This window comes from Vitis riparia, chromosome 11 (genome assembly GCF_004353265.1).
Source record: "Vitis riparia cultivar Riparia Gloire de Montpellier isolate 1030 chromosome 11, EGFV_Vit.rip_1.0, whole genome shotgun sequence".
Taxonomy (NCBI): Eukaryota; Viridiplantae; Streptophyta; class Magnoliopsida; order Vitales; family Vitaceae; genus Vitis; species Vitis riparia.
In genome coordinates, this window is record NC_048441.1 from 11,210,291 (window position 1) to 11,228,247 (window position 17,957).

Here is a 17,957-nt window from a genome sequence, read left to right on the forward strand (position 1 = left end):
TATTTTTTAGTTTTAAAAATATTTTTAATTATTTTATATTATTTTTATTTATTTTTAAAAAAATGATAAAAATTAAAACATTACGTATAAAAATTATTTTTTAAATATTAAAATAAAATTAAAAATATTTTAGATTTTTAAATAGACTTTTATTAGACACAAATCATATAATAATTTTTAAAAACTATTCTCAAAAATATTTTTTTTTTAAATATTATCAAATAATTCCTATTATTTCCAAAAAAAAATTAAAATAATTTTTAAAAAACAATTTAACAATAGTATCATGATATTTTATTAAAGTAAAAGTTTATTTGGAATAGAACATTCTTCCCATATTTTTTAGATTTTAAAATATATTTATTTAATATATTTTTTTAATTATTATATTTGTATAATTATTTTTTAAAATAATTAAAAAAATAAAACAATTTAAAAAAATTCTTAAAAGCGTTTTTGAGTTAAAAAAAAAAATTTTAAAAACAAAATTAAATATTTTTTAAAATAATTCCCGTTCATAAATGGTGGAGGAAAACCCTTTCTCTCTCTTTGTTCTTTTTTTTAAAATAATAATAATAATAATTTTTTAAAAATAAAAATAAAATAAAATTGGGGGTATTGAGTAAAAGAGACTAAGAGAGATGGTGTGTGTCTACTTGACATGGACACGTGATCCTGATGCTTCTCTTTCTCTCTCCACGTCTTGCAGCTTGCTAGTACTACCCCTCGCTGTACGTCAATTCCGTACACTCTGCCCCTGTTTTCGATACCTCCCCCACAGTAGACCTAAATGATATCTATGCCATAAAATTGATTATCCTATATATCAAAATATCTCTTTTGATTTTATCACATTTTAAGTTTTTATTTTAAAAAAAATTAAGTTGAAATCATATTTTCAAAATAATTAAAAAAGAAAAAGAAAAGATAAAATGATTATATATAACTATTTTCTATTTTGTTTTTTAATTAGTATTATAATTTTTAAAATTAAATTTTATTTTTATATCTCACATCTAAGCAAAAAAATAAAAAATAAATTAGAAGCATATGTAGACACTTTTATATTAATTTTTATTAAAATTTTAAACAAATTGTAACATATTTAAACTTATAATATATATAAAAACAATTAAAGTTTTGTTAGAGGATTGTTTTTAAAAACAGTTTTAAAATTTTTTTTGTAAAGAAGATGTTTGTTTGGAAATTTAAAATATTTTTAATTTTTCTTAAAAAAGTAACTTATTTTTAATCATTTTCGGTATTGGTATATATTCAAACATAATATGTAAAAAAATTAAGGTTTTATTTAAGAATTGTTTGGAAAACAGTTTTACAAAATAGTTGTTAAGAACTATTTTTAAAAATTGTTTCTAATATTTTGTAAAGTAAAATTTTGTTTGAAAATTTAAAATATTCTTAACCTATTTTTATGGTTTTAAATAATTGTAAAAATAACTTATTTTTAATTATATTTCATATTTTTATAATTATTTTTAAAGCTATCCTTAGAGAGTAGATAAAAATAGTTAAAATATGTTTTCAGAAAATATCTTATTTTATGTTTTTAAAAACAAAAAATTATTTGAACATTATCAAATTTATAGTAACAAAAAAAAATTATGATTTTGTTTGAGAGTTGTTTTTAAAGATTATTTTAAAAAATAGTTTTTAAGAACTATTTAAAAAAAAAATCAAATATTTTGTGAAGTAAAAGCTTATTTGATAATTTAAAGCATTTTGAATCTTTTTTTATGTTTTTAAAACTTATTTTTAATTATTTTCAATATTTATATAATTATTTTTTAAAACCATCCTTAAGAAACAAATAAAAATAGTTAAAATATATTCTCAAAAAGTATTTTATGTTATGTTTTTAATGACAAAAATTGTTCTTTATTTGTTTGTTTTTTTAAACATATTTTCTTATTTTTTATTTTTAAAAACAAAAAAGTGGCCTTCAAAATAGTTTACAAACACACCCTAATTTATGTGCAGTAAGATCATAAGTCCCATGGCAATGATTTGATCTCTTTCTTCTCCCTCAAATTTCATAACTTTTTACATCAAGAATGATATTATGATAAATTTTTTTTTCCTCATTTGTCTGAGATCCCAAACACAACCTTTCATTTATGTCTTGTCAAATAATTCAAACAATATCTAAGATTGGAGCTACATTTTTTGGAAGTTAAATTTCATTCCCTTAAATATTTTGCATAAATTGATGATTTAATATGAAATTAATTTAATTTAATTTTCAATTTATTTTATTATTGTAATAGTTGTACTTTTGTTTTCTAAAATAATTATGAAAATTGTATTTTCCTAAGGTGATTTTATTTTTGCTTTTAAAATTTAATAGTAATTTTTTTTTAAAAAAATAAAATATTAAAAAAATATTTCAAAATTTTAAATAAAGACTAAAATAAAAAAAATTAATAGGTAGGATGAACCTGCAATTATTTTACCAAACCAACAACATGCGATATGTTTTCATTTTTATATTTCAATTGAAGAAATAAAATTACAACCACCAAACATATTTAATATTTATAAAAATTAAAAGTATAATTGAAAACATTTTTTCCCTTTAAAACATAATAAAAATGTGTATCCAAATGGTATCTTAAAAAGATATATGAAAAAATATGTTTTCATACACTCGTATAAAAATAATCATAAAATATTTATCAATCAAAAGTAGTAGTACTCTTTGAACGGTGAAAGGTAACACTTATATCATTTAAAGATGGTACCCGAATGATGAAAGGTAGTATAATTGAACAAAAAATTATATGAAATGTTAATTAATTTTAAATGATAGCTTAAATTTTGTATTTTATAAATTTAGGTTCTATTTTATAGTTTTTTTTTTCATATGGGTGTATGAAAACATATTTTTCCCGAAACATGAAAAAACCCTAAAATTTATAAAATTCAAACTTAATATATTTAATTAAAAATAATCAAGATTTTAGGATTATTTTTTAAATATTTCCTTTCCTTTCAAAAATATGTAAACTCTTTCATTTTTTGTTATAAAATTTCTCAATAATTACTTACTTTCATTTCAAAGGATAAAACCCATCATTTATCATAATCAATACCAATGTTTCTTAATCTTATTGATAAATGATATTGCTAAATTTATTTATTAAAAAAAAATAAAAAGGGATGTAGTGAGGGCAAGGCATCTTGGGAAAGATGGTGGGAAGGAAGATCACACCATGCCATCACCCTCTTCATTTCAGAGTGCAAAAAGTAAAAACATGTCATGAGGAATTTTGTGGGGGGGTATGTGGAGGGGTTCAGACATACCCAAATACAGAAAACCATATGAACCATCACATTTCATAAATAAAAGAAATGGAAAGAAGACAAACTTCCCAATGGAGGGTGAAACTTCATTTCAAATGTCTCTCAATACTTGCTTTTTCGTTCTCTTTTTCTTCCTCCTTGCCTCCTGTCTTAATTCTTACGACTCCCATCATTTCCCAAGACCAAAGGTTTGTGTGATGAAGATTCATAGAATGTAACTCTGTTGTTGGGGTGGGTGTCTAGGGTTTCATGTTTCAGTGGTTTAAGCCTTTTATCAAAGATTTGACCCCAATGCCTAATATGCAGCTGAATCCCACTCCCAACTCCCTTGAAGGGGCCATACCAAAGACTGAAAAAGACGTGAAATAACTCAAAGCCATTTGTAGCCCATGAACATGTGCCATGCCTGCACCCATTCTATCCCATAGAAAAATAGAATTTTGAAAGACAAAAAAGGACTATAATATCAAAGCCCCATACCTTGTGAAAGACCTTGAACAAGCTTAAGATCCCAGAAAAAGCTCCAAAGATGTAGCTATAAGATGTCTTCATCCAAGCTCTCAACAGTTTTGGAAAACATGACAAAATGAAATATCAGCACTTGCAAATAAGGCACTTCTGGAAGGAAACTACACATGGTAGGTAAGTGCAGGCAGCTCTCTTTCCAAAACAGCAAAGTTCCTTGAAACAAAAGCAACCCTTTGCCCAGAACCCCTTAATCTAAAATGGGTTGTTGAGTTTGCATGAAAGAAATTCTGATATCAGAAGAGAAGTCCAACTTGTATACAATAAATGTCAATCTTTTCGTATAGTGATGCTCCTGGATGCATCTTTTGTTGGGAGATTTGGATAGGAAAACCAATGGAATATCCTCCATTCAAATTCTTACTGGCTCTAGAATCTCCAAAGTGATCATTCAGATCACCATAGAAGAAAGTAGATAATCCAACTCAAAGCCCACAATAATAAGCAAAGAATGATACAAAGTTTATGTTGCCTATACAGGTTCGAAGAAACTTGCTACAAGACACGATCAATAAACATCATCAATTTTAATATATGTATTTCATTGTATACATTCAAAGAGCACTTTGAACATTGTTAAGTCCTTTGAAATAAGATAATCTCCGCATATAATCATCATCCAGTGATTTATGGGTATGTGTATGTATATATGTTTCATTGTATACGCTCAAAAGATCACTTTCAACAGTATCAAGTCCTTCAAAAGAAGCTAATTTCTACATATAGTCATCATTCAATAAATTTAAACATTCTGTACAATTAACTCATTTCAAAGAATTTCATAGAGACACCAACAAGGGGGAAATGGATGTGAGCAACACTAGTAGTGTCCAGGTACAAATGAAGTTACTCACCAAAAATGTAAGGGCACAAATAGGTATGCAGGGGCCTCAAACCCAGGTGGTGGAGATCATTGAAAAGAGTATGTCTGACATAATTCCCATGACAAAGAAGCAGAAATTCCCGCTTGCAGAACAGTGCACATATTCACAACACTTCCAAGGACTAGAATGATGAGGGATATTAACAAGACCCAGATTGTGCTGAGTAGCAGACTCCTGTAATGGGGGAAAAGAGGTAAGCAGTAAGAGAAAAGAACTAAAAAGACAAACGCAAATGAGGTAGAAGGCACATGAATTTGCACTTCAAACCCAAACTTCCTTAACCTTAGATTAGCAGAACTAAGTAGACATGCTTTTATTAACATGCCCTTACCTACATATGGTGGTGTTTCACATTTTGACTCTAGAGGAATTAGTGACACAAGGTTGCTGTCAACATTCTTCGCAAAAGGGCATTACTGGGGAATGAAGGTCAATTGATGAAAGGTCGTGGAGGTTACCAATTCAAATACTTAACAAATTATGTCAATATAAAAAATGGTTAAAATATCAATAAAAGAATCAGTCTATAAAAGGCTACTTGCAACTTTTACAATAGAACTGATCAATAGCCACCCACAAAAAACCCTTTTTCAGGAATAAAAAACTTGCTTTATCACCAATATATGCATGCATACATGCACTATTGGGTATGTACTCTTTCACCATATACTACAGTGTCCTAGGTATTTATGGTATCAGAGCCATGGGTATGGCTATTAGGTTTGTTTTATAGCTTCCTCTATCTCAGGAGAAATGGTTTGCCTAGAGGCAATCCAGAGGAGCCCGTGTTGGCCATTGAAGGAGGTGTTTTAGGGCAGGATTTCCAGTGATTACTCAGTTAGGTTTGTAAACCCATAAATAGGCTTTAGATTAAGACCTAAAATGAATTCAAGCTTCATATCCATGTCTAGGAGATCCACTTATCCCCAAGAAGCTATAGTAAACAGTGAAGAAGCAAATTATCCTAAGATTCAAAATAACTTGGAAAATTGGAAATTACCTAAGGTTTCCAACCAAGAAATGAAGAAGAAAGGATCTTTTAAGTTTTCCTCAAATTACATGGTTAAGACAACTGAACAAACCATAAGCTTGGAATAAGATGATCAAGTAATAAGACTTCTAGATAGCAAATCCATAAAAAGACATAAGAAAGATTTACACATTTAGGAATGGTGAAGTAGTTGCTAAGGCATTGGTTAGAGTAAGCTTAAATACGTCAATTGTTATGTGTCTAAGAGATAATAAGCATCTTGATTACAAAGATTCTACCATCGAAGCAATTCAAGCAAGATTAAATGATGGACCTGTTTATTTTCAGTGTTATCCTAATTTCATGGTAAGATTAAGAGATGCTTACATCTTAGATTTAGTTTTCCTTCATGTTAAGACTCGTGGATTTAGATTTAAGAAAGGAAACAGTTCAGTTTCCATAATTACCAGGTTCGCTTATAAGAGTATGACCACCCATGTAAGATCCAGAGTTTTATGCACTAGTCATAAGGGAGAGACAATTCTCTTTCAATCAAATTTAATGAGTAAATCTAACTATATCATTCCTAGGAAAATCTTGTGGAATGAAGTTGAATTCCTAAATCATGGCATTTCTCCCATGTTGTTCCACCCACAAAACAAAGAACAGAAAAAATTGAACAAATAGTTCAATAATCTTGTGGATGAGGAGATTTGATCTTCTCTAATTCCTTTAGACATTCTAAAACTCCTAGAATTTTAGAATATGAACTTTCTAGAGCATCATGCTCATCTGTTCCAACTAGAACCACTAAGATGAAGGATCCACATCTTCAAACCTTAAGAATATTAAGTTATCAAGAGTTAAAAGTCACACAAATGTAGCAAAAACCTACTATTCCAAAGATAGGGAGTCTACTCAAGAATCATTGGATGTGTCACCCACATATTCTTAGATGATTAATATGATAGATCAAGAATTTGTGATTAACAAGGAATTATTAAGACAATATTTTTTCTTAGAAGAAAACAAAGAAAAAGGAATACAAATTTTAGTTATGTGTCCTAAGTGTCTAGGACCATATATCAAGAAGAATTTTATGATTATCTAAGAAAAAACCAAACCCATGTTAAGTTCTAGAAATGGTTTGAAACTTTTAAAGAAAATGAATTCCTTAGTTATCCATTCAAAGATATCAATAATAATTAAAAAAAATAATAGACAATGGAAAACTAGTGACAATAGGATCATAAAATTCAATCCTCCAAAAGCTAAGATAGATCAAAATATTAATGGAACATTAGTAAGAGCATCACCTTTTAAGATTAGGATTGATGATAAAGGAACTGTTAGTGTAACAAATATTAAGAAAATTATTGGACAAAATAATTATACTAATGACACGAAATATGGGATGAAAAATAGTAAGTTTTGTATATTAGATTGACTAAACACACAGTTTATATAGGAGATTACAAGAGGAGAAATAGGAAACAAGAGACATAATAGGAAACTAACTTAGTCCTAAATCAGAAAACTATCTAACTGAATCCCTCAATTTAGGGGATTTTAAAATAATTCTCCTATTCTATTTACAGCTCAATTATAGCCTATTTACAACTCGACACTCCCCCTCAAGCTGAGGAATAGATGTCTTCCATTCCCAGCTTGAATACAAGATCGTGAAACATTGAACTGTTCAGCCCTTTTGTTAGGATATCAGCTAATTGATGTTCTAATGGAACATAAGACATACACACTACTCCTTCCTCCAATTTTTCTTTGATGAAATGCCTATTAATCTCAATATGTTTTGTCCTATCGTGTTGCATAGGGTTATGAGCAATATTGATAGCTGACTTGTTGTCACAATAGAGCTTCATAGGACCATCCTATTTGATTCTCAAATCATCTAGAATAATCTTCAGCTAAAGTAGTTCACACAACTCCTGAGTAATGGCCCTAAACTCTGATTCTGCAGACGACTTTGCTACCATATTCTGCTTTTTACTTCTTCATGTTACCAGATTACCTCCAAGAAAAGTACAATACCCTGTAGTTGATCTTCGATCCACTAGGGAACCTGCATAGTCAGCGTCGGTGTATGTTTCTAGAGCAAGAGTATTGTTCTTCTTGAACAAAATTCCTTTCCCGGGGTTGCCTTTCAAGTAATGCAGCACCCTGTAAGCAGCTTGAAGATGAGGTTCTCTTGGATCATGCATGAATTGACTGATCACACTCATCGAGTAGCCGATGTCTAGCCAAGTGTGAGCAAGGTATATGAGTCTACCAACCAACTCCTGGTACATTCTTTTATCCACCACTGGTTCTTCTTTAGCTTCTCCCAACTTGTATTTTGGATCCCTTGGGGTAGAGACTGGTTTACACCCAATCTTCTATGTTTCTGCCAATAAATCAGTCACATACTTTTGTTGAGAGATGAAGATCCCTTGTGTGGAATATGCCACCTCAATACCGAGGAAGTACTTCAGTTTCCCTAATTCCTTTATCTCAAACTCTGTTGCTAATCTCTACTTCACTTCATGCTTTTCTCTCTCATCATTTCCAGTCACTATGATGTCGTCAACATAGACTAGAAGAGCAATTACTCCTCCCTATAGCTGAGTGCTTAATGAAGAGAGTGTAGTCACCTTGGCTTTGTTTGTACCCAGACTCTTTCATGACTTTTGCAAATCTCCCAAACCAAGCCCTAGGAGATTGTTTTAGCCCATAAAGAGCCTTTTTCAGCTTGCACACCTTGTTACCTGTGTTTTCCTCAAATCCCGATGGGATGTTCATGTAAATCTCTTCATCTAAATCACCATGAAAAAATGCATTCTTAACATCATACTGTAAGAGTTGCCAATTGTAGTGGGCAACCAATGACAGTAGGATTCTTACAATATTCATTTTTGCAACTGGAGCAAAAGTCTCTTGATAATCAACTCCATAAGTTTGAGTATATCCTTTGACTACCAATCTTGCTTATGTCTCTCAAGAGATCCATCAGCCTTATATTTCAGTGTAAAAATCCACTTGCAATCAACAATGTTTTTCCCTTTCGGTCTTTTAACAATCTCCCATGTTTTATTCTTTTCTAATGCACTAATCTCCTCTCTCATAGCATCCTTCCATTCCCTTTTTGTCAATGCCTCAAAAACAATGTTAGGGATGATAGTGGTGTTTAGACTCACAATGAAATTCTTGTGGGCTAGTGATAGGTGCTTAAGAGACACATAGTGTGATAGTGGATAGAGTGGTCGGTTAGTGCATTCTTTGGTGCCTTTTCTGACAGTAATGGGAAGGTCTAGGTCTAGGTTGTCTGTTGAGTCAGTGGAAGTTTCACCAGATTGTGTATGTAAAGGTGGGCTTGATCTTACCGTGATTTCATTCCCAAGGTCTGAGTTGGATTCTTGGACCTACTTTTGTTCTAGAATGGCTTTTTCCCTTGAATAAACCTTAGGAAACTGTGGAAAATTGCGAGTGACACTGGCTAGAACAGGGGATGACACGAGTTCAATGGTAAAATTGGGTGACTCAAGTGTGATTGGCTCGGATGACTTAGGTTCTTCATCACCATGGGTTGAGACATGAGGAAGGTCAAGAGGTTTAAAAGACTCACAAGGACTATCTTCCATCATTGAAATCTCCCCTTGAAGAGAGGACTTGGGGAAAAAAAAATTATTTTCTGTGAAGATGGCATCTGCAGAGATGTAAAATTTTCTGGCTGAGGGATTGTAATACTTGTATCCTTTTTTAGTGGATGAGTAACCAAGGAAGACACATTTTATGGCTCAAGGGTCTAGTTTGTCTTTATGTTGGTTGTGGACATGAACAAATGCAATGCACCCAAATACCCTAGGAGTGAGCCCATTTGAGGTTCTAAAGTGTGGATAGAAACTCTTAAGTATCTCTACAGGGCTTTTGTTGTCTAACACTCATGAGGGAATTCTATTTATCATATATGTGGCAGTAAGAACAACTTCCCCTAAATAGGACTTAGGAACATTCCCTTGAAAGAGTAAGGCTCAGGTTGTGTTGAGTAAATGCCCATTTTTCCTTTCGGTTACCCCATTTTGTTGAGGTGTGTTAACACATGATGAGTCATGAAGAATGCCCTGTGATTGAAAATAGGGTAACAAAATCTGGTTGAGGTAATCTCTAACATTGTCTATCCTAAAGCTTTTTATTTTAACCCCAAATTGGTTTTGAACCATTGAGTGGAAATTAGGTATAACAATGCTAACATCAAATTTTTGTTTAAGAAGAAAGATCCATGTAACCCGAGTGCAGACATCAATTAAGGATACAAACCAACGAGCCCTAGAAACATTAGGTATAGTCGAAGAACCCCATATGTCACTATGGATCAAATGAAAAGAATCAGAACTTCTTTTATTGCTAATAGGAAAAGATACACGAGTATGTTTTGTCAATTCACAAGTTTCTCAATAAAACTCAGAAATATCTAATCCTTGAACCAAATGAGGAAACATGATCTTTAAAACCTTAAAAGATGGATGACCTAGATGTAGGTGATACAACTAAATGGTATCTTTATTTGAGAAACTGAGAAAAGACAACGACAAATTATTACTAGTTTTCTGAGATAATTCAAGGTGGTAAAGACCGCTCCTTTCCTTAGCAAGTCCAATCCTCCTCCCCGAGCCTTATTCTTGACAAACACAATAAAAAGGGAAAAAAAATAGCATAACATTTAAGATCATGGGTAAGCTTTTGAATGGAAACAAGGTTGGCCGACAATTTTGGTACATGGAGGACATTTTTAAGAATAAGGGTAGGTGTGATGTATATGTCTCCGAAACCTGCAACGGTAGCTAAAGAGCCATTGGCCACTGCAATTTTCTTGTTACTTGGACTTGGGGTATAGGTATGGAAAAGATGAGATTTTGAGGTCATATGGTCTATGGCATCGGAGTCTATTATCCAAGAGTCATCATAAACCCTGTGTGAGACATTTATGCAAAAAGAGAATGAAGGTGTACCTGAAAGAGCCAAAGAATAAGTTCCAGTAGGTTTGTCAAGGGATCCTAACAAGCTTCTCAGCTTCTCCATTTCTTCACTATTAAACCCGCTTGTTGCTGAATTTTGCTCAGTTTTGGGCTGCTCTGCCATGTGTGCTTGAGGCCTTTGCTGCCCTCCACGGTTTTCCCATTCACGACTTGGTGGCTTACCATTCAGCTTCCAACACTTCTCTTTTGTGTGTCTTGGTTTCTTGCAATAGGTGCACCAGAGACTGTCCTTATTCTCCTTCCAGTGATTGTCTATACCTAAGAGTTTAGGCAGATCATTCTTTCCTTGCTTTGAATATTCTGTTTTTGCAATTAGGGCTGATCCATCCAAGGTTTGTAGTTCAAGCATAACACTCCTTCGGCTTTCCTCGCCTCGAATAAATGCCACCACCTCATTAAAGCACGGAACCTCCTACTTGCCAAGAATCTGGATTCTCACTTGATCAAATTCTGGGTTAAGCCCAACAAGAAAATCATAGACTCTATCTTGTTCAATGAAATCCTTTAGAACAGCGACATCCTCAAGACATTTGGTTTTTATCACCCTATAATGATCAAGTTCTTGCCATAAAGCTTTCAATTGATTGGCATACTCAGTAACTGTTTTACTTCCCTATTTTGCAGCAATCGTCTTCACCTTAACCTCACATACTTGAGCTGCATCTCTAGCTTTTGAATACGTCTGTTGGATTGCGTCCCAAATATCCTTAGCCGTAGCCAAGAACATACATGTGTCGCTAATCTCAGGAGTCATAGAATTCCACGGCCACGCCATAATCATAGAATCTTCTTCATCCCATGCTTCAAAACGGGGATCTCCTGGTTTTGGCCCTATACCCATAAGATGGTTGATCTTCCATTTCCCTTTCAACATAGTGCAAACAAGTTAAGACCATTTAAGGTAATTTTTTCCATCCAGCCTATATGCAGCCTGAATGTTTTGCAATTCCCCAGGTTGTTGAGATCGAACAATCTCCTCCAATTGTGTTGCAGTAGTTGTCTCTGCAATCTTCGACATCTTCCACGAAAAACCTTCTCTTGGGAATTAAGGCAGATCGCGAAACAAAAAACTAGCAGCAATGAAGGCTGGTAAAAGAACACGAGAAATACTCTGTTTTGCCTTTAGAAAACAGAGCAAAACAAAGCAAAGAAAGAAAACGTGAATAAAAAAAAAATTAGCTATGAAGGCCAGAAAAAATGGCGATGAAGGCCAGAATGATGCCCAAGTTTTAAAAACCTACTGCTTTGCTACCATGACACAAAATATGGGATGAAAAATAATAAGTTTTGTATATTAGATTGACTATACACACGGTTTATCTAGGAGATTACAAGAGGAGAAATAGGAAACAAGAGACATAATAGAAAACTAACTTATTCTTAAATCAGAAAACTATCTAACTAAATCCCTCAATTTAAGGGATTTTAAAATAATTCTCCTATTCTATTTACAACTCAATATTAACTTATTTATAGCTCGACAACTAGTATGTTTCTTAAGATCCTAGGAGATCAACTCAATAGGGTAGAAGAAGTCATCTAAAATCAACAACACATTAAGACAACCTTTATTAAAAAAAGATGATAAACCTTTATTTAAAATCTTTGAAAAAAGATGAAAAACTAAGAGTAACTAGTTATGTTTTCAAGCAAAATACCAAGGTTAAAACCCATGGCTATGGACCTAACCTTTAGCCATGAGATTGGCCATCAAAGTGAGCTTCAAGTTCAATTAAAAATATGTTGAAAACAAGAGTTAACAATCAGTTTTGAAATGGAAGCAAAGATTAAGGAAAAGGGCTATAAAGAGCATTCTCAAGGAAAAATGATTTTGGCAAAACAACAAACACATGTAGCTCTTTATCTTCCTTATCAAAATCAGTTAAAAACGTTTCCAAAAGGCATTGGAACAAGAGAAAATCGAAATCCACAGTGGATAAACAAGAGAAAATCAGTAAATGACAAGTCATAATGAGCCCCATATCATACTCTTAAACTTAATGGACTCCAAAAAGGTAAATCAATCCAAGAAATGAACAAATCAAGGTCAAGCAAAGCTTGAAGAACATCTAAACATTAATTCAGGCATATAAATAAACATCTAATAAAGTACCCAAAGTGAGAAAAATGAAGAAAATCACATTAGATCCAAAGATGAAGAGAAATAACCCAAAACCAATCATATGATCTTTCAATATCCACAGCCCATATAACCATCATCCAAAGATCCAATATAAAAAATAAAAAAATAAAAATAAAAACAAACAAACAAACTAAAAGCAAACACAAAAACTCAAAATTAAGGATTTACCAAAGAAACCCATTCCTAAGTATGAGACTTAACTTATAGTATGTAAAAATCTTCTTCTGTAATCCAGGTTCACCTTCAAACTTCAAGCATTCTCTTCTCTTTCTTCTCTATCTCAAAATGGTTAGAGTTCCCCCTTAGAAGTCAAATAGAGTCCTAAAAAATTGAGCTCTAAGGCTCATATTTTTAAGCCAAGGAAAGGTAGGGATTTTGACACATCTCATCATTTACACCCAAGCTCTTTCTCTTTAAAACTCTCTCAAATTTAAACCTAACTAAGGAGACCCAAAGCCCCAAGTTTAGGCTCACAAAAAACTCCCCCAAAACCAACCTAACCCTTTCCTCCCCCAACCGAGAAAAAAATAAAAAGAAGGATAAAAAGTGTTGGGCAAAAAAAAGAAAGATATGCCATCCTCCATGCTTTCTTGCAACCCTTACCCATAAAGTTACCATGCCAACCAAAGGTCGAGGATGTCGGTGAAGGTTTTCGTGGAGAGGAAGACCTTCTTGGTTAAGTATGAAGGCGAGCAAGGAGGAACGTGGTGTTCGATCACAGAGCACAGTAGAGGCTCTGATTTCGTCTTAGGTTTTGAAAAGGAAGCAGTGGGGTGGATGATCAAACATTTGACGAATGCCATAGAAAGGGAGGGTCATCTAGGTTTTAACAGAAAGATCAGGGGAAAACGTTGTGTCCACTTGATGGAAGTTGGTTTCAACGACCATGGAAGGTTCATAAGGATATCAGAGTTTGCTACCAAGAGAAGATATTGCTGTTTGATTATTCCAGAGGGCAAGGAGGGCAGAGGGTGGGAGAATATTAGAAGTGCGCTGTCTTCAATGTTGGTGGTCCCCTCGTCGAAAACAGCTGAGAAAGGAAGGCAACACAGAGGAGAAGGTTTCCCACAAAATCAGGTGGGTCCCTTGCAAAGGTCTTTTGCGAAAGTGGTCAGTGGCGAAGGAACAAGAGAAGGCGGCCTTATTTCTATCGGGAGATGGGCGCGTGCAGTGGTGTGTGAATGCAATGAGGATAGGGTCAACTGGGTTGAGGTTGGCCGAGTGGTGGCGAGAAAATTAGGGAAGAAAGGCGTAGTCACGATTGTACCATTCTCAGGCGGAAAAGGAGTTTTCTTCGTCGAAACAACAGAGGAAGCTATATTTCTCCAAGACTTGAGGAAGTTACGGGTTGAGGGAAGGATTTCAGTACAGATGAGAAGATGATCGCCAAAGGAAAATGCGGAAATTGAGGGGAAGTTCAGAAGAGGCTGGATCGAACTACGGGGGTTACCATTTCACCTCTGGACTGAGATACACCTGAAGAAAGTAGTGGAGCAATGGGGGACAGTGACTGAAATTGATTGGCGCACGTTAAAATTGTTCGATCTTAGCAAGGCGAGGGTAAGAATAGCAATGAAAGACAGGTCAGTCCTCCCAGCTTTACTCGAGGTGACAGATGGCGACTGGGTGTTTACAGTTGCCGTCGTAGTGGTCGGAGAAGAAGACTGTCGAGGAGGTAGCGCAAAGGGCGAGTCGACTCGGGAGGCCTATGCATCTAACTCGGGGACAGGTGGAGGAAGGTGGGTGGAGAAATTCAGATCAACGGCTGGAGATAGATGCCGTGTCGAGGAGGACAATAGAACGAGGAAGGGGGAAGAAAGGGGTATGGCTGTGGCTGTTGCAGAGGGGACACGTAGCAAAAGAGAGCAGGCACAGTCGTCGCCCAATTCGAATTCAAATAAAAAGGACGATGGGACTGTTGAGAAGATGGAAGGGGGCGGGGAAAGGGCCGGAGGGGACGAGGCCTCTGCTGTTGAGGACAGCCGGGCCTATGAGAGGAAGGCCCAGAATCCATATAAGTTTGGATCAAAAATTGAAAAAGTGGACTGCTTTTATAAAGGCCCGTCGGGGATGGGCCTGAGCCCAAGAGGAAAAGATACAGTGGAGGTGGAGACGTCGTCAGGAAATGGAGATGATTCACCCGCAGCGGGAAAGGGGAGAAAAGATTCTGGATATGGTCTTGAGGCTCAGACCAGTAGTCCCGCGAAGAAGAAAACGACGATCGGTTCAAAGAAGCTGTGGTCTACCCTTCTCCCTCCAAGCTCTGAGCGCCGACAAGGTCTTCGATGTCGCAGCGAGACCATTTTGAGCGAGAAGGACAAGGTCGGCATCGAAGAGCAACCAGAAGGTGCGGCTTTAGGGGCCGATTACCTGGCGGTAAGAGGATTCAGCGCGAGTCCTCTCGTCTCTCGCCGTTATTCAAAGATTTGGAAGCTTCGCTGTGGGGAAGGGGCTTCGACATCAAAAAACGAAGCGATCATGCACAATTTCCACTCCGACGAACAAAAGGAAGGATTTTTGGGCCGAGTGGGGTCCGATCCTCGCGGCGCAACAGTCATGGTGTTGCCTTCTACGCCAAAAATCAGAGGTAAAGGGCTAAGAATTTTGGGGAATTGTGGATTATTGGCTGCGGAAAATCTGGAGGTAACCCCGTCTTCAACTTTTCAGTCTCCCTCGTCTCATTTCCCCCCTTCTTATGGATCTTTTTCTCCCCTCTTGAGTCCTGCTGCCCCCACTCTTCCCAGTTCAGACATTCAGCCCCTGAATTCTTTGGAAAACCGAGAGAACTCAAAATTTCTTTTCAAAAAAGATGACGATGGTACTGTGGGTCAAATTAGTGTTGGTTTCCCTAATCTCGGTTTGGAGGTGAACCAGACTAATTATCCTAGCCAGGTGACCGACAGAGTTAGCCCAGTGATGCCTAATACAAATCCATCTCCCAATCAAGCTATAGTCAGTCCGGGTGTTTGTGCGGGTTCCCCATCAGGTGAGTTTCAAATAGAAGGAATTTCTCCTAGAAAAATGGCAAAAGTGTGCGATGTCTTAAAGACTCTGGATATAAAAGTATATTCCAGGAGGAAAAGCAGATGTACCAAAGGTTTGTGAGATGAGCTGAAGCTGGTTTGGAGGATTAGGGTCCGTGTGTTTAATCCATGAAGATAATCAGTTGGAATACCAGGGGGTTGGGTTCAAGGAAAAAGAGAAAGGTAGTTAAAGACTTTTTGAGATCGGAAAAACCGGATATAGTGATGATTCAGGAAACAAAAAAGGCAGAGTGTGACAGGAGGTTTGTGGGTAGTGTGTGGACATCCAGAAATAAGGAATGGGCAGTCCTTCCGGCGTGTGGGGCTTCGGGGGGGATTTTGGTTATGTGGGACTCTAAAAAGTTGCACAACGAGGAGGTGGTATTAGGTTCCTTTTCGGTCTCAGTCAAGTTTGCAGTGGATGGAAGCGAACAATTTTGGTTATCAGCCGTCTATGGCCCAAATAGCACAGCTCTTAGGAAGGATTTTTGGGTGGAGCTTTCAGACATTTATGGACTTTCGTACCCATGTTGGTGCGTGGGTGGAGATTTCAATGTCATAAGGAGATGTTCAGAAAAATTGGGTGGCGCTAGATTGACCCCAAGCATGAAGGACTTGGATGACTTTATAAGAGAAAACGAGCTGATTGATCCTCCTTTAAGGAGTGCTTCATTCACTTGGTCAAACATGCAAGAGAATCCCGTTTGCAAGAGATTAGACCGTTTTCTCTACTCAAATGAGTGGGAACAATTATTCCTGCAAAGTCTCCAAGAAGTTCTTCCGAGATGGACGTCGGATCATTGGCCGATTGTCTTGGAATCCAACCCGTTCAAGTGGGGTCCAACACCATTCAGGTTTGAGAATATGTGGTTACATCATCCAAGTTTTAAGGAGAGCTTCGGAAGATGGTGGAAGGAGTTTCAAGGAGATGGGTGGGAAGGTCACAAGTTCATGAAGAAACTCCAATTCCTTAAGGCCAAATTGAAAGAGTGGAATAAGAATTCTTTTGGTGACCTAATTGAAAGGAAAAAAAGCATTTTGTTAGATATAGCTAACTTTGACTACATGGAGCAAGAAGGGGGTCTTCCCCCTGAACTTTTAATCCATAGAGCCGTAAGGAAAGGGGAGTTAGAGGAGTTGATATTGAGGGAAGAAATTCATTGGAGACAAAAAGCTAGGGTGAAATGGGTTAAGGAAGGGGATTGTAATTCAAAATTTTTCCATAAAGTGGCTAATGGCAGGAGAAATAGAAAATTTATCAAGGTGTTGGAGAATGAAAGAGGCTTGGTGATGGATAATTCAGAGAGCATCAAAGAGGAGATCTTAAGGTATTTTGAAAAGCTCTATGCTAGTCCTTCTGGAGAATCTTGGAGAGTTGAAGGCTTAGATTGGTCTCCTATATCTAGAAAGAGTGCGTCTAGGTTGGAATCCCCTTTTACTGAAGAAGAGATCTATAAGGCCATTTTTCAGATGGATAGGGATAAAGCACCGGGGCCTGATGGTTTTACTATTGCAGTGTTTCAAGATTGTTGGGATGTGATTAAGGAGGACTTAGTGAAAGTGTTTGATGAGTTTCACAGGAGCGGGGTAATTAATCAGAGCACTAATGCGTCCTTCATAGTTCTGCTACCTAAAAAAAGTATAGCAAAGAAGATATCAGACTATAGACCCATTAGCTTGATCACAAGTCTTTACAAGATTATAGCCAAAGTGTTAGCAGGGCGATTAAGAGGGATACTTCATGAAACCATCCATTCCACTCAAGGAGCTTTTGTTCAAGGGAGACAAATTTTGGACGCAGTCCTCATAGCCAATGAGATAGTGGATGAGAAAAAACGATCAGGGGAGGAAGGAGTTGTCTTTAAAATTGACTTCGAAAAGGCTTATGACCATGTGAGTTGGGATTTTTTGGACCATGTGATGGAGGAAAAGGGTTCAATCCTAGATGGAGGAAATGGATAAGAGGTTGTCTGTCATCGGTGTCTTTTGCAATTCTAGTGAATGGAAACGCTAAAGGGTGGGTTAAGGCATCTAGAGGTTTAAGACAAGGAGACCCTT

General features: G+C 35.7%; 2 protein-coding genes across 6 annotated transcripts in view; one reads left to right on the forward strand and one right to left on the reverse strand.

The window, feature by feature from the left end:
* Nucleotides 1-4,536: 4,536 nt before the first annotated feature.
* Nucleotides 4,537-17,957, reverse strand: part of LOC117924995 (homoserine kinase) — a 28,683-nt gene continuing 15,262 nt past the window's right edge. For all 5 annotated transcript variants that reach the window (XR_004652926.1, XR_004652927.1, XR_004652924.1 and 2 more), the window contains one exon: nt 4,537-4,904. The gene's annotated coding sequence lies outside the window, so the exon portion shown is untranslated. The remainder of the gene's footprint in view (nt 4,905-17,957) is intronic.
* On the forward strand, nt 13,513-14,259 carry LOC117924756 (transcription factor Pur-alpha 1-like). Its single transcript, XM_034843473.1, has one exon. It carries the CDS (start codon nt 13,513-13,515, stop codon nt 14,257-14,259), a length of 747 nt encoding a protein of 248 aa, XP_034699364.1.